The sequence below is a fragment of the Triturus cristatus genome, chromosome 2_1, assembly GCF_964204655.1.
Source record: "Triturus cristatus chromosome 2_1, aTriCri1.1, whole genome shotgun sequence".
Classification (NCBI taxonomy): Eukaryota; Metazoa; Chordata; class Amphibia; order Caudata; family Salamandridae; genus Triturus; species Triturus cristatus.
Window position 1 is genome coordinate 1027597815 of NC_140581.1, and position 27671 is coordinate 1027625485.

Below are 27671 nucleotides of genomic sequence, written 5' to 3' on the forward strand. Positions count from 1 at the left end.
AACACTGACAGGCAAATTAAAGGAATGTGTTGCATATCAGGAAACATGATGACAGGTTATTTATGGAAGAATGCCATTCTCTGACTGGAAAACATATGTACCCCTAAATGCTCATACTTTCAAAATTAGTAATACATGTTTCACCTGCAATTGTTAAGCTATAACTAGATATTGTGTACATACCATAACACCAGTATTTCCAACACATTCAAACGCGTAGTCTACTCCCCCGTTGGTCAGCTCACAGATCATTTCATGAATAGGCTTGAGGCAGTCCTTGGCACTGATACACTCAGTGGCTCCCATTTCTTTTGCCTTTGCAAACTTGGTTTTGGTGCGGGCCACAGCAATGATCCTGGAAGCCCCAGATACCTTACAGCCAATTATAGCTGACATGCCAACTCCTCCCAGTCCAAAGACAGCACAAGAAGAACCAGGTTCAACCTAGGTTCATGAAGAGACAGGGAAGGAAAACCCAAATTGTTGTCATGTTGTTCAGATGGGCAAAGTTACATTCAAGCTGCAAAGGTACTACTTCACAAAGCATGAATTAAGGTTTAGTTAAAGTTAATGAGATGTGAATAAGTCCTACAACATAAAACTCCAAAAGACAGGAATTATACTAGTAAAGGTAGTAAGTTAACTTAAACTTCCAACCCAAAAAGCACTTTTTTAAACCTCCGCACACAATTTCACAAATACAATTCTACTTGACATCATCAATGCTATCAGACAAGCACCATGATACATGTTTAGAAATGGATGGAATCCCACATAAGAAAAAGAATAAAACATTACATGTCAGCATAGAAAACCTCATTTACAATTTGTGGAATATAAGGAGTAAATGCTAAGGTGGATGATGTGTCACTAGCTTAACAACAAAGTTAAGCATCATATTGTGACACTTATATGCCTTAACTAAATATTAATATGCAGCCAAAAGTAATTTGTGGAGTTCTCAATTACATTAACTACTTACTCTGTGACTGAAGGTAAAGTTAGCACCTTACCTGGTGTAATTCCTTTCTTAAATAAAACGTACCTAAAGTTTTTTTTCAACGAGTGCCATTGTTTGTTTTAAAACAAAATCCATAGCAACAATGGACCCAGGCTTTAGTGAGCATCAATGTCCCCCGGTAGGCCTTAAAGCCCTCAGGCCTTAGAAAGCATGAGCAATGCCAGGCATTATTACTGGCCACCAACTCTGAGTACTTTTTAAGTGAAGGAGGAAAGATGTTTTTAATTTCGTAATACCTCTAGGTAGTCTCAAACATCAAGACAGATTATAAAATACAATGTGAAAATTGTTGAAATACATTACTGTCATAATAATGGCATACTCTGCCTGTGGTCAGGTTTGGCAGTTGTTATCTATCTTGTTATTTTCCATATAGGTACCCAATATAGGCACAGATAACATTGCAACCTTTCACCTATATTCTTCCCTACAGTACATACAAAACGGTTCTCAGGAACTGACCTTTTACCTAGATACAACACTGCCTTCCGAAAGCGGGTTTTGCCCTATTTCAAATCTCATACATTATGCATGAGGCTTCTTGGAAGCACAGCAGAACTAACAGCAGTACTAACATTTCCTGTATAATATCTCTGTATAAAGTTCAGGCCTGACGTCATCCTTTAGGCCGACACAGTAACACAGCAAGGAAGGACCCCTGGGGAGACCTATGGGTATATATACATCACATCTTCCTTAGAAGGACAGAGGAGACCGAGACTTCCCAGCTAACACACTGACCAGAGATGCTGAGGTTCCTGCATGCAGATGCTCGAGCTCGCGGTGGTCTAACATCCCTCACCAACTCGAGACCAGGACGGGGTCCCATATTCTCTCATTCTCAGGTAATGGGGTTGACTAGATCCTAGAGGGATTCTTGGCATAACACCTACATAGATGCTAGGCACATTTAGCTACATCTAGTTAGGGAGGCATCGTAGGAGAACGCACTTTTATCATGTGTTTTATATACTTGTATGTATCCATGATTATTGCAAGATGGTAGAACTTTACCATCCCTTTACTTTTGTAGTGCTTCTAAGCATATATCTCTGCTACTGTCTAATGGTTGTTACGGCTCAACTATTCTACAATAGAATAACAACTGTTCAATAAATTCTTATTGAAAATGCCCAGCCTGTTTATTCTGTGAATCTTTCTGAGACAAACTAAATGAGCACTAGTGACTGGGCAAAGTGTAGTACATTGTTTCCACTATTCTGAGGGATCAGGGTTGTCATGTTCTGAGGTTGCCAGAATCTATTCTCTCCTTGGTAAGAGGAGCTTATAGTGGCACTGTGAGCTAGCTGACACAGACAGGCTAACATACCTGGTGGGGGTGCACGGAATCAGTCTGCCACCAGTCCCACAGTTTATGTTATCCGAAAGCGCAGAACCTATATAGGTATATAGGAACTACACAACATCGCTCCGCCAATGTTAGTGGGGTACGTATTTAACAGTAGAATCTGAGTAGTTCAGTCGTGCTATTCTCAGAGATCCCTACTCACAAAACACTGAGACGTCTGGAGTGGGTGGGCACAAACTCCGCCACAGCTGAGTAGGCAGAAATCCTATTTATTAGCTGTTGGTTAATCAAGCTTGAAGGACACAGTGTTCCTAAATACTGTGCAAAGAACCCTATCTTAGCTTCTTTGGAAAATACTTCCTTCCTCTAAAAAATGACTGAAGGCGCGTATAACGCGGGGCAGTTTGCATAGTTTGCACCTCTCAGATGAAGAAGAAAATGCAGATGCAATTCCGATTGCAGAAAATTTTAGAAATACAGTCACCATGAAACTGCTTGCGCATGGTGTAATAGCCAGGAGTGGCATAGTAACTTTCATGATTGAGGACACGAATCATATAGAACAGAGGTATTTTATTCATGGGTTACATTCCCAGCAGCAAGTGCAAGAACAAAAACATTTCACTCCTACACATAAGGAGATACACCAGCGGAATATTTCCCATTTGAGGACAAGGAGGTTCAGCTTATACTGGTTTAAAGGCGCCCTACCCCAAAAAAGAATAAGAATGAGACTCAGCCCGCTCAGAAGAGAAAGGGCAACATGGCCGATATTAGCAGCCTACGCACCACATCCTGACATTGAAACAATACTACCAGGAGACTTACTCACACAAAACAAAGAATTGATAAAAATCTACAGAAACTTGCTGCAATTCGACATGAGGACACTTACAGTCCAACAAGCATTGGTTGCAATAAATGGAACTCAAACTCAGAGTACAGCAACTAAAATCACACCACAAACATTACACGCGGTGATGGGTAAAATGCCCACAAAACGTAAACAAATGCCATTCTGGGTAGCTCAGAAAATAACACAGCTAGAGGCAGTATTTCTGAATGCTATCCCATATGAAAAACACAGAATGCTAACAATCTGCTTGCCCATGGGGATAACACCATAAATAGAGAATTGTACCACTTGGGGTACAGTCTTTGCTGCCATTTATACCAGAACTCATGGTATCCCGTCATTAGCAGTAGTACAGACGTATTGATACAAATACAAAACGAGTATGGAGCAGAGCCTGCCCTGAACTTAGGGATGAAGTTACTAGGTAACTATGCCCAGGTATCAGCCATAGTATTAGCTAATATTAAAGGGGAAGCAGCTTCAGTGGCTATCCGCCAACGCCTAAGGGAGTTCAGTCCTTTAGAATAAGAACACGAACTACAGAAAATAATTGAAACTGCATATGCAGAATTAGGCAGCCAGTCTGGGTGGAAAAGCTTTAAAACCACAACTGATGGGAAGTCCTGAAAAGGACACTTCCAAGCAGATACCTGCTTCAACAAAAAAGAAGTGGGACAATAAACAACAGCAAAACTTTATAGAAAACCGATTTCAATCCAGAGGTAGATCTCCTCCACAGGAGCACTCTGAAAAGAGGTATAACCTTAGGAATAGGGATAATATTGGGAAACCTGACAGGTATCAGGATACTGATACACGTTCCTCTTGTTCCTTTCAGGGTTCATCGAAAAACTCAGAGAAGGAAGGACGGTCAGACAGACAAGGAGAGCGTACAAAGTCCAGAGACAAGCAGCACGCTCAAGATTACACTTCTAAAAAAGAAGAGAAACAAAAGGAAAAGCCACAGTTAAAAAAGAAGAAGGTAACAGGTTGTTAGAAATGGGATTTCTGGTTGGCTAGGGCTTGTGCCTAAGCCAAGCAGAAACCACCACTCTAGTCAGGGCAAGGGAGTTACACACCGAAGATAACCCCTGCTCACCCCCTTGGTACCTTGGCATGAGCAGTCAGGCTTATCCCAGAGGCAATGTGTAAAGCGTTTGCGCAACACACACACAACAGCAACACACTAGGCACACCACAAAAGGAACTCCACACAAGGTTGTATATAAAAATAGCCTTTGTATTATCATAAGCACATTAGAATAATAATCACACAATATACACTGTGCCAACTGGCACTCGGCAACATTTACAGGGGATTATATACACATGACAGGGCCAATTGGGCCACTGTCAAAACCATCTCCAAGCACAAATAGTAAATGTAGAACACAACCAGTAATTACTGGCAAAACACAGTACTCAGCATTACACCCTGCAACATAAATCATATTATGCCATCAGCATCATATTAGGTGTTAAATACATTCTGCGCCAACCTCATAAACCTAAACACATTGGACAATAATATCTTCACCAGCATAAACACATTATGCAATAACCTCACAAGCATAAACACCGTATGCCATAACCTCATAAGAATAAATACATTATGCAGTAACCTCATAAGCAGAAACTCAGATTAGGGAATAATCTTGTAAACATAAATCAGATTAGAGGCATAAATCACGGTGCATAAATCACATTTCCTAGGCACCACATAAATCACATTAGGGCCTGGTGCCCTATCAATTTAGCACTGTGCCCCTGGCCAACTGGCCTTCCGAGAGGGCTCAAAATGCCCTAAGTCCAAATGTCAGGACGTGCTGCCAATGCAGCAGAATCCAAAAGTGCGCAATTGCGCTGGCCTAAACATTGCAGCTTCCACTAATTGCTGTGCAGCTGTGAAACAAAATGTGGGCATGGGCACTCACAGTGCCCTCTGGGTGGGTCCCCACTGGGACTCTGCTAACAAATATGCGCGATCGTTGCAGCTGCCCTCTATAAGGTGGAGCAGCTGTGAAAAATGGCCTGAGCCCCACTCTGGGACTCTTATGAACAAGATGTGGCCCAAAACGAACTTAGCGCTAGCACCAATGGTGCCTGAGGAGCAAGCAGTGGGGAAGGGCACCGACAATGTGCCGCGACACACCCTCTGGCTTTGGAGTGGAGACAAAGTGCCCCCAACGTTGGAGCGGCCCGCTCTCCTGCAGGTGCGCTCTGTAACTATGCACTGACCATGTGCCACCAGGCTGCCCCACTCACCGGGCTCGCCTGGTGCTTCCGTGGCATCCTCCCAAGACAGCTAGCTCTGTCCCACTCCTGGGGGCATGGGATGCACTGTCTCCTTCTCGTGGTGCTGGAGGCATGCAGCAGGAGAGCCCCCACTCCTCGAGGACTCTCTCCTTTGTGGCCTCGCTCTCCTCTCACGCTCCTCTCTGCACAGCTTCCATGGGATGGCCGGTGCGAGCCCACGAGGCTCAGCCCCTTCCTGCTTCTGGCCAACAACGAGGCCCCGTCCACATTCAGGCAAGGCCTCCTGGCTTCCTGGTGGCCACAAGATTGAGGCGGCCGCTTCTACTCCTCTCGGCAGACAACTGCGGGGTGGGCTCCCGCCTCAAGCAAAGAGGACATCACGAGGCGCTAGATGTCCAAAAAGTCCTTAAGGTTCAAGGGGGCATAGCTGGGCCCAGGGAGGCCAGCACACAGGGCCTCTTGCAGGGAGGCAACCCATGCTGGCAGTTCCTCCTGGGCCCCCAGCAGCAGCAAGCCCCCATCAAGTCCAGGAATAGCACACATCATGGGGTCACAGCCCCTATATTTATATCAGACATTCCTTTGTCTGCCCTGGCACAGGGCTTGGGGGGGACTAGCAAAAACTGGTTCAGGGGGGAATTGGAGCACTCTGTTTACCAGGCTCCTTTTCCCCTTTGTCAGGTGGGGGGTTCGGTGATCAGACACACCACAGGGGGCGGAGCCAGCATTGTATAGGGCAGGCACAATCCTATTCAGGTACAGGGGACTACTCCTCCCACCACTCCAAATGTAGATGTCATATTCAGCCTAGGGCTGACTCACACTGCCCCTCCGGGAGCCACACACACCTCCCAGCCCCAGTCATTCAAAAGCCAGATATGCAATTCACATCAGGCAGGCAGACACATAGCACACAGAAATGCCAACGACTAAAAGTGACATTTCTAAAATAGTTATTTTAGCGATGTCTCAAGCTCTTATCTTTTACAGTTTGCTCCTGTTATTCTTGGGTAATGAGAATTTAATGTATTGATGGATTTTTATACTCTTAATTGATGCTTTTTGATTACTCGGATTGTTTTTATATAGTGATGAATGTAAGATTGCTAATGTTTTTAAGATACCTGTTATCGAAATAAAGCCATTTTTACGTGAAAAAATAGTTATTATAAATCTGCACACACCATTGCGCAGCATTTATAGTTACCATTCCAAATATACTAAACTTGACCATGCTGCTCCTCTCATATCAGGAATTACCACTGAAACACTTATTAGGGAATCCCCAATGCATTCCTATGATAGGAGAGCCCCACAGTAGTGATAAACCAAAATGGCTGTTTGTCACTACCAGGACTTTTCACACACTTAAGGTACATGTCCTTTCTTTTACCTACAATGCACCCTGCCCATAGGGCTAGCTAGGGCCTACCTTAGGGGTGACTGACATGTAGAAAAAGGGGGGTCACAGACATGGCACACACTTTAGGTGCCACGTCACAGTGGCAGTAACACTGCACGCCCAGGCCCTGCAATGGCAGAGGCCTGAGATAGGTTTGAAAGGCTACTTTGGTGGGTGGCGCAATCAGCACTGCAAGCCCACCAGTAGCATTTAATTTACCAGCACTGGGTATATGAGATACCACTTTACAAGGGACTGACAGGTAAATTAAATAGGCCAAACAGGTGTAGACCAATCTTACCATATGTAACACAGAGAGTGCACGCACTTTACACTGGACAGCAGTACTAAAGTGCCTAGAGACTTAAAACCACCAACACCATGTCAGAGAAAAGACTAGGAGAAAGGCAAAATGTTTAGAGATGACCCTGCAAAAAGGGCGAAGTCCAACACAGGTCTAAAAATCAGACATGCCCAGCATTCTGAGGACTCAACAACTCAACGGGGAATGGGCTCTGGCGAAGCTAGACAGTGTGGCAGAAGTAACAATAGCTCACCAGAACCTGATGGAATTTCTGGTGACAGCGGACTTGAATGATTATATCACAGTAGAAACACCTGATACTAGGGTTAGTGTCCCACATAAAGTACATGAAATAACACTCCAAATGGAGGGGAACAAATGTAGGACAGTTAGAGGTCTCTTTTGGGAGAACCTGACGTTTGGCTATGATATTTTGTTAGCTGAACAAGATTGGCCGCCAGCATTCATCATAGATTGCCCTAAAGGAACACCCCTTGAATACCAAGGGGTGATCGAGAATTGCACCTCATCGATAAATAATCCTTTGTTTCCAGTTATGAAACCTGACAATTCATACAGTTTAGTTTTAGATTGAAGACATTTAGGGCCAGATGTATGAACGCTTTTTGTGTCCGCAAACGGGCTGATTCACAGAATTGTCCCGTTTTCGAACACAAAAATGCGTTTTCCAATGTATCAAGCTTTAAGAATTCGCAATATAGGTAATCACAATTATTTGCGATTACCTAAATTGCGAATGCAGTTAGGGAATCACAATTTGCAATTCCCTAAATGCTATTCTTGTAGCCCACGCAAATTGCGATATCGCTTTAAGGAATCGCAAATTATCACCAACTTCAAGTTGGTGGTAATTTGCGATTTCCTAGAAAAATCCACTTTTTAGCATTTTTCAAAGTGCCATGTGGTGCACATACATACCCTTAGGGCATGTATGTGCACCACATGTGCACACATGCACATTTCAGGGATGCAACAGGGTGTCTTTTTGGAACTCTTGCACCCTTAAAATTGCATGCGCAATTTGCGAGTACCCATTCATTCCAATGGGCCCCTTGGCCCATAGCAATAAATGGGAAGCAATTCCTTAATTGTGACTTGCAACTTGCGAGTCACAATTTAGGAATGCTAAGGAATTGCAAAATATTTGCAAATTTTTAATTACATCTCGTTTTGCGATTCTCATTTAGCGATTCTTTAAAAATCGCTATTTGAGAATCTCAAAACCAGTCTTTGATACATATGCCCCTTAAACACTTGCACTAAGACATTTGCAGTCCAAAATGCACACAGTGCCGCATTAATGAATAACATTGTGTGAAAAAAATATAAAATGACACTTGATATCTCAAATGGATTTTCCTGCCAAAATATAGTTCTTGAAAGCCGGTATTTTGCAGCATTCTCAGCGCTAGGGTCTCAGCGGCAATTTTGTTGACCCCCCCAAGGGTATAAGAACAGCCCGGGATTGTTTCGGCCAGAGTAACTTAGTTACTTCAAAATTTGGATGAAGATTCTTTGTCCTATGTGGATGATATCTATCTAACGGACGATGACCTATAGGAGTACTTGAACAGAGTGAATACCATAATTTGGGATTTGCATCTGAGGGCTACAAATTCACCTTTAAAAAAATCAAAAAATGGCCCACCTCAGTGTCTTTTTTTAAGGATATGAGCTTTCAAGTGAAGGAAAAAGTCTAGCAGCTGATTTTGTTGAAAAATGCGCGCTGCTCCAACCTCTAAAATCATAAAAAAAATTACAATCAATCCTGGGATTCCTAAATTTTGGTAGAAAATAAATTTTGGATTACGCAGAAAGGGTAAAACCTTTTTACAATTTAATAACACCTGTTTTTTCAGTAAGACAATGGACACAGGAACACACAGATATCTTCCTTTCCTTACCAGCTGATATGATAGCTTCCAAACATTTACAGACACGCGTAAACGTACGCAACCTGGTGATCCGTATAGTTGCGGGTCAATCTGGGTACACCTATCTAATATATAATGAAGGTGAAACAGTACCAATTGCATATTAATCACATTTATAGACAAATGCTGAGATGCACTTAGCATCCACAGAAAAGATTCTGACAGCAGTACAAACTGCTGTAGTAAGAGAAAGAGCACTGGCACAAGGGAAACGAATAATAGTAGTGACTCCGGTTCCAACCTTGGAGGCTGCAACAAAGGCGAGCGTTCCTAATGCTAAGACCTTACATCTGAGATGGATACAATGGGCTAATTCTTTCACTGCAACAGATGTAGAATACAGGTATGACCCAAATCTAAAGACACAAGCATTTCTGCAATACGAACAAGAATATCCTATACCAAACGAGATAATGCCTCTAAATCAGTATGAATATATAATTTACACTGACGGATCTGCTCAACCGGCCATAGGAAGTAAGCAACAATATAGCGCTGCATGCGCAATCATTAAAGGTCGCATGTGGTATGGAAAGTTCCCACAAGTTGCACAAAAACGCAATCTCTAGGAGACTGCACGGCACAGCTGGCAGAGTTAAAAGCCTTGATACTGGCACTGGTAAATATGGATCGAGAATTCCCCACACTAATTGTGTGCGATTCATTTTACTGTGTGCAGTCATATAATAAATATTTGCAGTACTGGGTTCAAAATGGGTTTAAAGATTCAAAAGGTGGCACAATTAAGCACAAAATGCTATGGGAACAGGTAGTGGAGTTGAAAACGGAACTACTGAGAGCTCACGTGATACATACACTGAGTCATCAGCGTGATGGTGTTCACGTTGAAGGGAATTAATTGCCTGATAAAGCCACAAAGGGGGCTGTACGCACGGCTTGCAATCACTCGTTCAAAAATGAGAATAGACGGTGAGATTATGGTGGCTCTCATTGCTTCACGCAAAAACATCAAAGCAGTACCAAAAAGATTTTCACTCAAGTACTCCTACAAGTTAGATGCCAATAACATTCCATTTGCTCAGATTCCTGGAGTGGGGGATAGAGTAATTCCAAACATGGATTGTAGGTTAGGTTTAATTCTAGCAGCACCGAAGGAATAGGTTCTGCACATGCAGGAGTTAAGGCGACTGTTTCTTTATTGAAACAATGATCTTGGGGGCCTGGGTTAACAAAGCAGACTAAAGACTATGTCTTGAAATGCGACATCTGCAGCAGATGAAAGGTTCCCCCATAACACGTCCAGCACAGACACCTTTATTAATATCAGACAAACCACTAGCGTGTGTTTACTTGGACCACTGTGGCCACTTAAAAGAGATGGGGCTTACAGGTATTTCATGGTTGCAGTGGATACCTGCTCAAGATTTCTATGGGTGTGCCCCCAATGCGCGGCTGACGTTCGAACTGTTATAAAAGATTTGCGAGTCTTTATAGGGACATACACAATTGGCACATTACATTCTGACCAAGGCCCTGCATTTAGCTCTCGGGCTTACAAGGAGGCCATGCGAGGATTGGGTGTAGCTTTGAGGTACTCCTATCCGTACCATCCCAAGGTAAATTCGGTTGTGGAGAGAAAATACAGAGAGTTAAATCAATCTTTAACAGCTAAAGTATTAGGCATGGGTGAGAGTGGGATAAAACATCTGTACAGAGTGCAGCGAGCATTAAATAACATGCCAAGAAGTTCTCTAGGGGGGTCACTCCATATGAGGTCCTATTTGAGACAAGAATGTGGGTACCTGATCTTGATTGTGAAGGCGCAATGGCGGATGAAAAGACTTTTGACATCCATGATCGTCTGGCTGTTTTACAGGATCTAAATTAATCAAGTACACAACAAAGTAATGTCCATATGAGGCAGACCGCCACTGGGGAAGTCAAATCAGTCATGGCAAGACGTGTCTGGATCCTAAATCCCGAGGATCTGGTCAGGGAGAAAATGTTAGTCAAGAAATAATTTGTGCCATCATACAGAAAGCCTGTACAGGTCCTAGCAGTTGAAGGAACAAGAACTGTACTTTTAACCCCTATTGCCGGAAAAAAGGAGAAAAGATTTGTCTCAATTGACCTAATCAAACCACACTATGTGGCCGATACTGGGTAGTAGGCCAAGTGGACTCCAAAGTAGCAAACACCCTCCTCTTGCTACAATTCAAGAAGTTCAAATGGAAAGATATTCATCACGTTCGAAAAGTCCCCCGCACGGAATGATGGACTATGGAACAATGCTATGGAACTCGTTCCCCTTGAACCTGAAGTTCAAATTCTGAATCAAAATGAAAGACAAATTTCAATTCGACCAAATACAGATGTCTACATCAACATGACTCGACAAGAGCAAACTACGATTTCCACAAATCCTGATGCAATACCAACAATTGATCAAACTGCTTCTGGCAACTTCATAAACTTTGACACGTTTTCCTTGGATCCAAGTGAACCTGAAACGATGCCAGCCTAACAATCGCGCAAGCAGCAAGTTAAAGACTTTCTGAATTTTCTTAAAAATTCTTACCTAGTATCACGTTGGGTGGAACTATGGGTAATTACGGGATGCTTTTCTTTCTTTTCTGGTTAGGCTTAGTAATAGTTTTTAGCATGCTTGTTAATGGAAAATACCTTCGACAAAGCTCTGCAGCCCAAAAGGTGAATTTAATTTTACAACCACATCAATCATCCCATCGAGAACAAAGAGTCTTGTCATCAGTGAACATTACAGCAGTTCCTATACCTGGTGGTATAGTTTGAGACAAGGTTGATTTCGATATATTTGTCCTGACCAAACTTTTAAGAATTCCTCATTTATTTAAAATATCGTTGAGTGATATCATTACCTCAAGAACATTTTCCGATGATTGGGACTTTGAAACTGTAAATAATATGTTGTCTGACTTAGAAAAATCTGCTGCATTTTCTAATAGTGAAACATTGGAAAGCACATCAGATTTCAAGACAATGTTTTGTTATCAACACTATGGTCATCATTTTTTGCATATATCTGCGAATCCTAGAAATGTGTTCACGTACCATCAGTGGGAACATTGTCCAACACCGCTGAAAGGCAGTTCAAAAACATTTACACTGAAGTTTCCATATTTTTCAGGGTTTAATATGCCTGACCCATAGTCATATTATTATAAGGTTGCACCATCATCAGCACAGAAAAATATGTTAACAAGCACCAAACAGATTTACTCTGCTTCCTTTATTACCCAATTATCTGAAGAAGGTTTTGATTTATGGAAAGACACCCTAGACTTAAAATCAGTCTGGGGTACTAGAGAATGGCAAGTGCAGGGAACTGAAGCTTTGTTTGGATCATGCCTTATCCCTCAACAGATCATGTTTTTGAAAGAGACAGTGAAACAGAGGTCTTGCATTGGACTAGCCAAGAACAAGGACTTAAACACATCTCAGCTGCCAACTCCATCACACACCGAGGGTAACATAACATCACAGAAAGAGATTACAATAGATGACATTATACAATACAACAGATCAGACCCCGATTGGAAGAAATAGTTGATTTGGCCCACAGACACCAATAGTTGTCAGGCGAGATTCATGGGTAAAACGGAAGGGTTCAGTATCCATAGGCCAGATCCACGTTATGTACATCCAGGGGTAGTGACATCCTACAGTGTTGGGAAGTGGTGCCTTGATTGGCAAAAAAACCTCAACACTCACAAAGGTGAAACAACACTTATCCTTACTGTCACAGGATGTAGATCTTAGGGATTTTTACTAGGTCCCAGGAAGCCAGGTCAGAAACGTTTCATTTATGCTGTCTAAAATGAAATATGGAAAATATCCCAACACAAGGCCGCAGAGAGATTACGTGGAATAGACCGCATAAATCTAGAAAAATCTCTAGCAGTGGTAGACAATGGGTTAACTACACTGACCTCCAGGATATATTCCTTAGGCAACATTGTATCTTCTGTGATAGACATACTAGAACAAGATTTGGCCATATTACAACACAGGTAATCTCAATTACGTTCTATTATGTCGTTAAGCTGGACGCTGCAATCTTTGCATGCAGGCTATGTGCCTTGGAGTTATATTAACAGCATGTCTCTGTTCTCTGAATACAATCTAACAGATAAACAGATAGAAATGGCACAAAGGGGAGCAAAATAAACAATGCTGCATATCGAAAAACTGGATGGCTTATCCATGGCCACATAACTTTACCGGTCACTACTTTTCAGTTTCAGTATTGCCTTGAACAAAAGCAGGCAGGCAGGCAGATATGAGGAAATGGGTAAGAAATACATTAAGAAATCATGGGTATTACCATCCAGATTTCAATGCCGGAGTGGGGATCGAGAAGTGTTTCTAAGCGGTACAAACTGTGAGAACACTGTAAGTGGATCACTCATAGGTCACAGAGGAACACCTCAACACCACCCTCCTCCAAGACCTCCCCGGCGCTACGGCCGACACCAACTCCGCAGCCATAGAATTTCACCGCTGGATCTCCTGCTGCGCCGACAGGCTTGCACCCCTCCGCGAACCTGCCAAACAACGCCCTCTGAAGGCAGCCTGGTTCACCACTGGACTACAAGAAGCCAGACGCTCCTGCAGATACCTAGAGAAAACCTGGTGAAGCCAGAAAACCACAGAAGCATGGAACAACCACAGGAGCGCCCTGAAGGAATACCACCAGCGCATAAGAGACACCAAACAAACCTTCATAAGAGACAAAATCCAGACCAGCACGACCAACGCCAAGGAACTGTTCAGCATCATACAACAGTTCGCAAAACCCCCGAGCGACGTCACGGATGTCACACCTTCCCAGGAACTCTGCGACAAGCTCAGCTCCTACTGCCACCTGAAGATCAAGGTCCTCTACAACAACTTCAGCAAACAGACACTGGTCACCAACCCCCTCCACCACCGCCGATAGGCCAACCATCATGTCCTGGGACCCCGCCACCGTCGAAAACATCACTGCGACCATGAAGAAAACCAATGGACCCCCTGCGCACCGCACATATTCCACAGGGCCGCCACCGCCATCTCACCCGAACTAAGACGGACCATCAATGCCTCCTTCATGTCTGGCATTTTCCCAGATGACTGGAAGCGGCCGGAGGTTAAACCCCTCCTCAAGAAACCAACGGCTGAACCAACAGACCTGAAAAACTACCAGCCCATCTCTCTCCTCCCCTTTGCGGCCAAAGTCACTGAGAGACTCGTAAACGCCCAACTGACCGCCTTCTTTGAAGAGAACGCCATCATGGACGCCTCCCAGTCTGGATTCAGCAGCAACCACAGCACCGAGACCGCCCTCCTCGCCGCCACTGATGACATCTGCATGCTACTCGACCAGGGACACACTGCGGCCTTCATCCTTCTAGACTTCTCCGCAGCCTTTCACATCGCACGCTCACAGCCGGACTTCACAACGCGGGGACACAAGGAGCTGCCCTCGACTGCATCCAATCCTTTCTCTCCGGCCGAACCCAGCAGATCAGACTCCCTCCCTTCCTCTCCCAACCCACTGACATCAACTGCGGAGTACCCCAAGGATTATCGCTCAACCTCACGCTCTTCAACATCTACATGGCCCCCCTCACCATCATCGTCAGACAGCATGGGCTCAGCATTGTACTTTAAGCCGATGACACGCAGCTAATCTTCTCACTCACGAAGAATCCTGAAGACACCAGTTTCCAGGAAGGAATGAAGAACGTGACAGCCTGGATGAAAGACAGCTATTTGAAGCTCAACTCAGAGAAGAACGAGATCCTCATCCTCGGACCCTGTATCTCCGCCTGGAACAACACCTGGTGGCCCTCCACCCTCGGGAATCCACCCACCCCTACAGACCACGCACGAACCCTTGGCATCATCCTAGACTCCTCCATATCCATGAACCGCCAGATCAACGCCATTGCCTCCACCAGTTCCAACTGCCTGCGCATTCTCCGCAAGACCTTCAAATGCATCTCCCCGACTGCAGAAAGATCGTCACCCAATCACTCATAACCAGCAGACTGGACTATGGCAATGTTATATAGGCCGGAATCAACAGAACCCTTCTACACAAACTCCAAACCATCCAGAGCACCACAGCCAGACTCATCCTCGGGATACCGCGTCATGAAGACATGACCCATCACCTATGAGACCTCCACTGGCTCCCCGTCGTGAAGAGGGTCACCTTCAAACTCATCACCCACGCCTACAAATCCCTCAACAACATTGGACCCAAATACCTCAACGAGAGAGTATCCTTTCACGTACCCAAGAGGAACCTTCGCTCCTCCGACCTTGCCCTGGCAGAGGTCCCCCACATCTGCAGAAACAGAACAGGTGGGAGCCTTCTCCTACATCACAGCCAAGACTTGGAACGAGCTCCCTGTGAACATCAGACGCTCCCCAACCGTGCAAACATTCAGGAAGGACGTCAAGACCTGGCTCTCAACTGATCCGGAGCTGCCCCCCCCCCCGAGCCTTGAGACCCTCATGCTTTATAAACCCCTGATTGATTGATTGATTGACTCATATGCCAGGATATAATGCTGCACAGGGCTTGTAATGGTCTGTAGCGAACTTGTCCTGCCATTTGAGGGGTGCCCCAGCTGCAGTGATTACTCCAACATTCAGGCTACTTTCAAATGGGAGTTACTTGATGCTGAACAGTCAAGGCTGCTGCGGAATGCTCCCGGGCATCGCATATCTGGTAACCGTGAGCTCCAGGGTTACTTGTTGTCTGCAAGTATTGTTTCCACCGACACCTACAGTCAGGGAGGTGCCATTATGGCCTTCATTGAATGTTTCTTTAATACGTTTTGATACTCTAAGCAGACTGAAAGCCATGCTTTCACAGAAGTCTGTGCCCTTAACCTCCGCTCAAGAGACTTTTGAGCTCCAGATTGCAAGGTCTTCGGGAGAGATACAGGCGCTTATTCATACAAACTGCCCTTTCCATTTCGCAGAAATGGTAAAGCGTATCTTTAACATGTCTGATACGATAAGCATAGTCCACCTATTTAAGACCATTGGTTCTGGACTTCTGGGCACCTTTCAGACAGTACTTGGAGTTATACCAAACTTCATACACTCCATATTCGGAAGCATCTTTGGAGGACTTCGCTCATCCTGCTTCTAGTAGCAAGTATCCTGATTGTTTTCCATCTGCTATGCAATGGACGTCCTAGTCACCAAGGAGGTGGAGGAAGCACTCCTGGAGCATAAATACTGTGACCGCATGGTACATCATTTAGGCATGACTCGCCTAAGAGAACTAAGTGCATCTTGGTTCTTGTAATTTCAACCAGTCTGGATGGACTGCATCTTATCTGTCATCTGATGCCTGTTTTGCAGAGAAGAATGCGTGTTAGACCTTTGGTTGACACTCCCATCATGTGCGCAACAGGACATGAATGCTTTACTGGACCCGATAACTGCCCATGTTCTGCAGTGTCCTCAGCGTATTCCGATGCAGGTAGTAATAGCACCTGTTGGTATGGACACTGGCTCCTCCTCTGAGACCCAGGCTTTGGACGGCGCACAAGCTGCCCCAGCACCGGCTGTGGACAGTGTGAAACATCATCTGTGCTCAATCGACATACTCTGCAAGATGCTACAGGGGCCGTCTACTGTAAAAGCAAGCAACAAAAATGTTGCGTCTACCAGCCAGGGCACATAAATATTTGACTCATTTGGCTCGTCGTGAGCTGGAAGAAATTTGCCCTTTTTTAAACAAGCTCAAATTTGGAACTCAAAAACAAAATTGACATTTCTTTCTTTTTTGGGGCATACATGGCTTTCTAATGCTTATAGTGGTTTTGACTATAACTATGAACACTTTAGAACTTGCAAAATTCCTTTCTAAACTTTTTACATTTTTAGATTTTTTTTAGAAGTTTTAAACATTTAACTAAACCGAATATTTTTATAAACTGTGTGTGTACCAAAATCTAGTTAGGCTAGTAGCACGGTGATAAGTTACATATGTCGTCCAGTCAGAAGAGTAGTGGGTGTTATATTCCATATAGGTACCCTAGATAGGCACAGGTAATATTGCAACCTTCACCTATATTCTTCCCTACATTACATACATAACGGTTCTTAGGGACTGACCTTTTACCTAGATACAACACTGCATTTAGAACGTGGGTTTTTCCCTAGCTCGGATCTCATACATTATGCATGAGTCTTCTTGGAAGCACAGCAGGACTAACATCTCCTGTATAATATCTCTGTATAAAGTTCAGGCCTGATGTCATCCTTTAGGCCGACACCGTAACACAGCAAGGTAGGACCCCTGGGAGACCTATGGGTATATATACATCACAGTTTGCTTAGAAGGACAGAGGAGACCGAGACTTCCCGGCTGACACACTGACCAGAGATGCTGAGGTTCCTGCATGCAGACGCTCCCGCTCGCAGTGGTCTAACATCCCTTCCTGCGTGTCCAACTCGAGATCAGGACCATATTCTCTCATTCTCAGGTAATGGGGTTGGCTAGATCCTAGAGGGATTCTTGGCATAACACCTACATAGATGCCAGGCACATTTAGGTATATCTAGTTATGGAGGCATCATAGGAATACGCACTTTTTATCATGTGTTTTATATACTTGTATGTATCCATGATTATTGCAAGATGGTAGAACTTTACCATCCCTTTACTGTCGCAGTAATTCTAATCATTTATCTCTGCTACTGTCTAATGGTTGTTACAGCTCATCTATCCTACACTAGAATAACAACTGTTCAATAAATTCTTATTGAAAACGCTAAGCCTGTTTATTCTGTGTATCTCTCTGAGACAAACTAAATGAGCACAAGTGACTGAGGGAAATGTAGTACATTGTTTCCACGCTTCTGAGGGATCAGGGTTGTCATGTTCTGAGGTTGCCAGAATCTATTCTCTCCTTGGTAAGAGGTGTTTATAGTGGCACTGTGAGCTAGCTGATACAGACAGGCTAACATATCAGGTGGGGGTGCACGGAATCAGTGTGCCACCAGTCCCACAGTTTATGTTATTCGAACAGGCAGAACCTATATAGGTATTTAGGAACTACACACCACTCCAAGCACTTGAAAAATACCAGGAGAGATTTTAAAAGGATTTTGTCCTGATTTATTTGTTAAATAATAATGTTCTGGTTGCGAGGAGGGACCATGAAAAGCAATGGCTTAATGGTCACTCCACTGCTAACAATGTTTATTGGGAAAGTCCAAACCAGAAAGATAAATTGCCTAGAACACTTTTGGCCTTTCTCTACCATTAGGAGGGATCACAGTTACAGAGGTCAAATGGCATGTCCGCCTTCTCTCGCATTGTTTTGAGGGTGAAGGAAGGCCAATGGAGCAGCATAAATTAGGCTTCAACCCTACATGTCAGAGAAACAACATATATATGTATATACCTGACACCATATACACTGTGTGCCTCAACTTCATTGATGTAAAGTGAAGCACTAAAAATGCATTACTGAGGTGTATTCACTACAGAAACTAGAGATGTATATGTATGCCTTCTAATGTTTAGCTTAACATGAAGATTTGTAGTTCTCATTAACACTTGTATTTCAAGATACACTGCATTTATTGAAAGTACATTGCATATGTAATCATTAATTTATTTATTCATGCTTTGTATTTATTCTGACTTTATGCATGCACATATAATCGTATATTCGAAGTGCACATTGAAAATGCTTAACTATACTTAGCTTGACTAGGCCTTTAATTCTTAACATGAAATCTATTTTTCCTTACTCCTTTCCTTTGCAGGGGGCATTTTCATTATTTCAGAGAAAGGATCATTGTGATTTAGAGATAGCGAGGCCTGAGAAGAGAAATATTGGCAATAACAGGATGATTTAATGAGCAGAAGAAGCCTCCTATTCATCTCGTATCAGGAACGAGGGTGCCCATGGTTAACTTGATCTTTGAAGCTCTGTGGGATAGGAAAATCTATTGATAATGCAGATGCACACCATAAGATCGATAAATAATTGAGGTCTCTGGTGATGTGTTCAGAGATGTAGATACTCCTGGAACATTCTAGTTTTAGTTAGTGTTCACACTGTTAGATTTTCTAGCCGATCCCGTTTGACTTTGAGAGGTACAGACCTCTCTGCTTTCTTTGGTCCTTGAAAGCGTGTAGCTTCATGTTAAACACTGATTTCCCTTTTCAGAAGACTTCTACTGGAGTCTTCACTATCATTTTAGACCCACTGTTCTAAACCATTCTCATTCTAGCTTAGAGACTGGATTGGATGAACCTTAAATCTGTTCATATTTAGAAAAGAAGGTCATAGTTTGTTTAAGGAACAGCAATTCCTGTCACTGTATTCTGTGTATGTCTTATGCTACCAAGACTGAACCTATTCTGGCGTTTCAGCTTGCCGGTTATGATTCTGTATCTTTATAATGTGATCTTGATATGCACCTATATTGTATTGGTTACTAAATTGAAATAAACCTACTAAACTTTACCTACCAATTCCTGATCCTCAGTGTGTGGCCAAATGCGCTACATGAAAAGTTACATTGTAAATTTGTTGTTAAGTCCCTTCCCTCTTAGTCGACTAAAAGGATTCATTGGATGAAGGCTGACCTCCACTTCCATGTGCGCCCTCACATGGCAGCTTGTCGAATGGTTAATTATTGAAGCAGGGAGTTGGAGTGTCCAATTTTAGACTTTCCCAAGCCCCTAAGGCCTATGGTTCGATTTTGAGGATTGATGGAGTTCCAGCAGCTCGGAGAGAGTTGTAATAGGTGAGTAGTACATATTAATAGGGTTGTGTGTTGCAATTGCTTATGTCTAGCTTGTGGTGTTTTGCAGAGATCGTGCAGTGTGAAATCGATGGTGATGCAAATGAAAGCCGAACAGTGAGGAGGAGGAGAGTGTCAGCCTTTTGTAGGGAATGTTGTCCAATGCAAGAAGTGTATAAGCAGGAAACACGGGTGATGCAAGGTGGAACTTTGGTTTCCACAACAAGGTGGAGGATGCAGTGTTTCGATTGAACTGAGTACTGGTATTGATGTGGCAACTATGAAAAAGATGATTCCTTGTGAATATTGCAATAACTTGGGGTTTGGAAGCAGGAATGTCTCCTTAGTCCTAAAATTCAGGTTTTACAGAACCTCAAGGTAATATTCATGTATTGTCACAGAATGTACAGAGACTGAGAATACAACATTCAAATGTGTCTAAAGTTCAAGTAATGCAGGTTCCACAAGCCCCGATGCCACAACTAAATGCAAATGGTCCCCGATTTAACTCAAATCAGGTTCCAAATAAAATCAGAATCCTTTCCAAAACCAAAGTGCTTTCAACAATTCCCTATGATGGAAGCATTTGAGGGCCCACAGCTCTGACCTGTCACAGTGACAGTGACTGAGGGGAGTGGAGGATTGCGTGCCTGGTGTAACCCTAGAGGTAGGCTTAAAAGGTCTATTTGTTTAAGGTGAAGTGGATTGCCACCACGTATCATTTTTGGTTTATACTGTTACTATCCGCTTTACTGTGAGAACAGTGTACATTCCAAACCTACCTCGCTTGGGAAAAAACCTACATTGTAGGAGTCACAAAGATACAAATGACAAGCCCAGTAACCTAAGAAGTACCTATCAAAATAGGGTCCTTCGAGGAGAATCACCAATTTGTGGTGTGCGATTCTAGTCCTTTAAGTCTTGTAGGATGTAATCTTCAGTGCAAGTTAACTGCATAATTTATAGTATACCTAAAGGTGTTGAATTCAAACTCATGCTGAGGATGTTGCCTTTAAATTGGAAAGAGATGGCCTCAATATTGGATTGTTCCCCATGAAGACAAATGATCATTTACTTACAGATCTTATACATACGGTGAAGCCTGAAGTTTGGGACTTTTTGGGAAAAGATATAGGTCTCATGAAAGGCATTGAACCTGTCCGTATTAAAGTAAAACCAAATTTTAAATACCCAGGAACACCACAGTATAATTTGACCCCAGAAACAATTGCTAAGATCACTCTAGCGATTGACAAATTGATGCAACAAGGCATTTTAAAGGAGGTAATGGGGAGTCCATGTAACTCACCCATTATGGACTTAAAGAAGCCTAGAGGCAAGTCCTGCATAGTTCAAGACCTGAGAAAGATACACATCATCATTGTTCCCAGTTATCCCATGGTAACAAATCCATCTGTGATTTCATTTGAAATTCCATGTGAGGTTGAGTGGTTCACTCTCATCGATTTTTATCAGGTCTTCTTTGCCATATCATTGCACAAGGCAGCCAGTTACTCGTTGCATTTTGGTTCCAGAACCGTGAGTTGGCAGAGTGCTGAGTCCCACAAGAGTATACGCAGAGGCTGCCAATTTTTAATCAGATGTCGAAAAATAGTTTTGAGTCCTTAGTCATGCCCTGTAAATCTGACCTAGTCCAGTACATTGATGGCCTATTGGTTGTGTTCGATACACAGGAAGGTTGCAAACAAGATATCATTGCCCTGTTGAACCACTTGGCTTAAAATGGATACAAAGTGTCCCCCAAGTAAGTTGCAGTACTGTCAAAAAGAGGTCCAGTATCTCGGACATCACATTGAAAAGGGAGTGAGGAAGGGGTTGTAAGAAATAATTGCAGCAGTCCTGAAAATGAATCTGCCAAATACTCAGAGAGAAGTCAGGACGTATTTGAGAATGGTGGGCTACTGTCGCCAGTGGATACCCATCATTTCCCTAGTGGCTGAGCCTTTACAGAGGCTGCCACAGAAGGATGTTGCTGATCCGGCACCCTGGGATACCGATTGCTTGATTGCCTTCCTAAAGCTGAGAGAAAGTCTTTGTCGTGCCCCGGCACTTGCAATGCCAGATTATAATATGGTGTTTGTTCTTTTCTGCATTGATAGGGATGGCTGCACTCCCTCAGTGCTTTCCCAGATCCACGAAAATGCTTGAAGACCAGTGGATTATTTTTCTGTCACCCATGACCCTGTAGCTGCAGTGCTGCCTGGATGCCTTGAAGCACAGGCAGCCATAAGTGTCTGCATAGAGAGATGTGAAAGCTTTGTAATGTGTCATCCCCTTACTGTGGTGGTGCCCCAGTCAGTTGAAATATTGTTAACCAGTACTTGCACCCAACATTTGACAAACAGCCATGTGACCCACTATGAGTAGAACATTTTGACTGCTGAAAGTGTGAGTTTGAAGAGGTGTGCTACCTTGAGCCCTAGCACTCTGTTACCCCTACCTGAAACTGAGGGTGAAGATGAAGAAGTACAGCATGACTGTCTCAATGTCACTGAACTGTGCACCAAGCCAAGAACAGGCATACAAGATGAGCCACTACCAGAGTCTGATTTCATACTGTTTATTGATAGGTCTTGTTTGAGAGACCATGAAGGAAATCACAGAGCTGCCTACACAGTTTGTACAGTCTCAAGTGTAATTGAAGCACATTGGCTTCAAGGAGTGTTCTCCACTCAAGTGGCTTAATTGGTGACTCTTACTAGAGCGTACTGTGTTTCAGACCAGATAAAAGTGACGATTTTCACAGATAGTCAGTAGGGCTTTGGTGTTGCCCACTTCTCTGGACAGTTATGATCACAAAAGGGAATTATGACTTCATCAGGGTCTCCTATAAGAAACCTGGAGCATGTGAACAAACAGCTTGAAGCATTACAGTGCCTAGCCAAATTGCAGTTGTGAAATGGTCTGCACACTGCAGCGAAGATGGCTATGTGACAAGTATGCAGTTGACGTTGCAAGATACTGTGCTCATGGAACTTGTATATTCAGTGGTGAATACTCAAACAAGACTACAGATGAGACCGATAGCAACCTTCTGTTAACAACAGCTGATACATGGGAAGAAGTTAAGAGGCTGCAGGAGGAAGTGTCAGAGTCAGGCCAGCAAAGTTGGGTCAGAGCAGGTTGTGTCAAAAGGGATGATGACATTTGGGCTTCAGCAGATGGAAGATCTGTGTTGCCAGATACTCAATTGCCCTCAATGACTAGGCATTTTTTTATGGTCCTGCTCAGGCAGGGAGGGATGCCATGGTACGTCTGTTTCAACAAACTTGTTTAACCCCAGATTCAGATTGACGGCTGCAGGATGGTGTCACAGGTGTGTTGTGTGTCAACAGATGAATGTAGGGAAAAGAACTGCATTGACACTGAGCCACATAGGAAGATTATGTGGTTCCTTTAATAGGATGCAGTTGGAAGATATCAAAATATCTGCGTGCTACAGGCTGAGATACATCCTAGAGGTTATGAGCATGATCTCGCATTGAGTTAAAGCTTACCCTATCAGGAGGAATGAAAGTCTCACAGTACCTAAATTGTTGTTGAGGGTACTGATCCCCAGGTTCGGTTTCCTGACTTCTCTGGAGTCAGGCCGAGGAACAAATTTCAGCAATGAGGTCCTGAAATTGATGTGTGCAGAATTACAAGTGGAGCAAAGACTACATAGCAATATCGACCTGAGGCTTCAAGAATGGTGGATTAGATGAAGGGTGCACTGAAATCCAGACTAGTCAAAGTGTGTGTTCAATGTTTTTGAAGTGACCTGATGCTTTGCCTCTTGTGTTGATGTCTTCACAGTTTTCCTGATTGAGGACAGGACTGTCCACGCACAAAATTATCATGGGGCGAGTAATGAGATTGCCAGCTGTACTTGCAAATGCGCTTGTGAACTTTACAGATGACATGATTCTTGATTACTACAAATAACTGGCTGACATGGTGTGTTCTGTATTAGACCTGGGCGGTGAACTCTGCTCTATGTTCTCAGAGTGCAAAGAGGTTTCGCATTCCATGCACCGCAGAGCTCGCGGAGTTCCAAAAACTACGAGGAGCGGAGTTTTTACCCCGCTCATGCTCACCAATGGTTAGTTAGCAGCTGCGACCGTGGGAAATCTAACGCTAGACTCCATCCCAGAAAGATTTCTCAGCATGGGCGGTCCCGGATGGTCACTACTGCTCAGGTTGAGAACTCTCCCACTTGAGTTTAGGAAGCTGCTACTGGAGTGGAACTTCTTTTTGAGCGGCAGAAAGGAGCTGCGCCCTCTTGCGCTGTGTGTGATGCGGTTCACGCTGTTTTAACAGCACAGGAAAAAACATCCGGCACTAAGAATCAGTGCAAATGTCGCAAGGTAATACACTCCGATGCTCGTGGAACTCCATTTAGCTTGCAGAGTTTTTTGTCACTTCGCAGAGTTTCGCAAAGCGGAACACCGCAAACTCTGCCTGTGCTTATTCTGTATCTCACCAGGTTGGGGCAGCCACCGCTTTATCACATCAGGAACAATCCCATAACCTCAGTCCTGGAGACTGGGTTCTGGTGAAAAAACTTGTCTGGAAAATGTGCCTAGAACCTTATTTGGGAGGGCCTTACTAAGTCATTTTGGTGACAACTACTGCTGTCAAATATGGAGGTCGCCTCAACTGGATTCACACCACTCGTATTTGCAAAATTGAGTTTCCCCTTAATGATATGACAGCACCTCTCTCAGAAACACCAGGTGTAACCAAGAGAAATTGGGAGCAGGATAGACAATCTGTTGGTGACCGAGAAGAGTCTAAAACAGCACATATTCACCCTGAGAGGGGTGTGGATGAGTCAACAGCTGATGTGAGACAAGAGAGTCTCATTCTGTGGTGGTGAATGAGTAAGGTTCATACCTTGACGAAGAGCCTTGTGCTGTGGAAATGCAATTTAGAGCTGGAGACCGCTGGCCAAGAAGGCAGGAGTGAGAGAGGCTGAGGTGCATAAGTACAAGGACTTAACGTCACCAGCATGTCACTTTTTAAGACATTCTGGTGGTGGTAAGTCTATCACCTTATTTACAATTCAGAGTTAAGCCACTTAATATGGCTTAACACCACCGTGTAAATAAGGCCCCCTTTCACGCTACACTTAAGGTGAAAGGGGTGGGCAAAGGGTGTTGTGGTGGGCGTTCCGCCGCAACACTCATTGATTTTGATGCTGTCCCCTACTTACAAGGGTGGCAAAAATATGGTGGAGTGACAAAATTTAGACCCAATAAAACCTGGTCTTAACATGGAGAAATGAAGAGAAATGTTTAATTTCAGCTTCTTTTTGCTGTTTCTACGTTTGCAGCACACATAGAAACAGCAAATCGCCATGAATGATTGTTTATGTGCAGGAAGGTGAGCCCTACTACACATAAACAACAATTTGAAAAATTACAATTTGCAACTTCTATGTGTGCTTCACAATACAGCACAAGGGATACCTTTCTGCACATAAACAATCATTCCCCCCTAATCTAGCTAGGCAGCTAGATTTAGCGCCAGCTCTAGGTGAATCCCAGGGATGCGTCGCACTCATTTGAATACGGCGCATCACTGCATTTATGAACTGTTGAAGTGTGGCATTAGCAATTTTGGAGCAAACCCTTACTCCGTCAATTCATTACACATATGCCCTTGAGTCTGCCTGAGGGACGTGTACCCCACACTATTCCAGAGGATACTGAAGATTTTGGCCTGAGTGACAGTAAGGATGACGGACCTGCAATAAGATCAAAAACAACAGGGGTACCCTTTCGAAGGTACTCTTCACCTGAATGGACGTACTTTGCTGCAATTGACAGAGAGCACATTTTGGGATTCTGACAATAATAGTGCAAATCCAATTGAATCTCCTTGAACTGAACTTTCTGGCTGAACTGTCTTTTGAATTTACTTTGCCACTGAATGGACTGACCCAATGTGCTATTATTGTGGTCTCTGAACAGTGCACTTATTAGAGACATTTAAACCGACTTTGGTAGGAAAATAGGGCCAAAGGCTGCTGAAGGAGCGTAAGGTTGTCATTTAGAAGAAGAAGGAGTAGGGCTAGGGAAGACTCAAAGATTTTGTGAATAATGTAATTGCATATCATTTGAACTTTGTTTTGCCATTTCCACAGGTGGAAACCAACATAGAAGATTCTGCTGCGATTTTTCACCCAAGGGTCTTATCTTAGAAAAGTTGTGGAAATTAATAACCATTGTAGAAGTAGGTAAATAATAGCAGGTGTGTTACTAGCTGCAGTTGTAGTACTGATTGTTTTACTAATGTGATTGTATTCCCCCACATCGTTTAGTTTAGTGGAGACTAGATCTACAGTCGCCCATACAACACTCCTTCCTATTGATGGTAGTTTACATTCACTTAATGATAGAGAATTACATGTAGACACACATAGAGGAGAGTTGTCTTCAAATGCTTATTAATAATTGCTTCATGAGTACATTGAGACTATGGATGCAAGGGATTGCAATGTATGTAGGCAATTTCTGGCATCAGCTGCAGAGGGCATCATGTACCATCATATTCTTCTGACTTATAGTGTTACTTTTAGTCTCTTACTGAGCCTTTTGTATGGACAGGGTTGTTTTCACTATTATTTTTTGAATTATGATTTCTTTTTTTCAGAAGTTACCATACTTGAGCACTTGAATTGTCACCCTGAGGCTAAAGAGATAGAAACAACTGAAAGGTTCTTTAAACCTACCATGAAACTAGACATTACCTATGCTTTCTGAAGCAATTTGACCTGTATCTTAACAGATGTTGAGAAGAATTTTCTAAATTTAGCTGAACAGTAAGAATGAACATAAGTGGGCTAGAGAAGAAAACGGGCATCATGTGGCAGGACATAAAGCAGCATTGACTTGGGATTGGAGACATAAAGGGAAATTATGTATTCTCAGAGCTAAATCTGCAGTTGACACTAATTTCATGGGAAAGAGTGAATGTGATCACACATTTGAAGCGAGAGGAAATTGGGAATTATTACTGGCTGGTAAAGATCCTGCTATTCCTAGAGTTTATTACATTTTTAGAAAATATGCATGTTGCCTAAGGGATGGTATGGTGTATGTTTTTTAGGTGTGGTTTTCCCAAAAATATATCAATGAATTTTCAATGATCATATGTGGGAAGTGAATACAAGAACAAGAAGGAGCCGTAGTGATGCAGAAATTGTGGGAGACATTTTTAGTGCCATGATTCCATCTGTAGGTGTGATCCTGAATGATCTCAAGATTAGAAAGTTGTCTACCATAGTCGATGAACTGTCCTGAAGTACAGCAGGAGCCTTATGGGTTGTAGATACTGTGATGGTAGCTATGACAGCCAAGATTTTGCAAAATCAACTTGCTTTAGACATCCTTCTTGCAAAATATGGCTGCGTTTACAGTATGTTAAAGGTTCAGCAGTGCTGTACCTACACTTCTGACAAGAGTAAAGACCTGATGGAATATATTAAAGATATTACTGATCTGAAGTGAGATTTGAATGAGTTAGAGGATACAGGTGCTTGAGAAGCAACTGGAAATGGATTTGGTGAAGTAGGCAGATGATTTGGAAACCTAGAAACTGGAAAATTGGGTACCGTCTTGAGACCACTTGTGATAATTGCTCTTTATACAATGCCTCTAGTATGATATTTAATGTGTAAAAGAGTATACAAGCAAAAAGGGAAGTGAAAAGAAACAGAGCGGATGTTGAAATGGAAGAGAGGCAGTGTAGATACTATGATGAAACAAAACATTTGGAAGAGACCAGACGA

The 27671-nt window shown here is 43.2% G+C and overlaps 1 protein-coding gene across 1 annotated transcript in view; it reads right to left on the bottom strand.

The window, feature by feature from the left end:
- The window catches only part of LOC146866264 (alcohol dehydrogenase 1-like), a 364524-nt gene that overhangs the window by 95221 nt on the left and 241632 nt on the right, over positions 1 to 27671 (bottom strand). The window contains exon 6 of the mRNA XM_085640482.1: positions 184 to 444. Coding sequence (XP_085496608.1) covers positions 184 to 444 — 261 coding nt within the window. The remainder of the gene's footprint in view (positions 1 to 183; positions 445 to 27671) is intronic.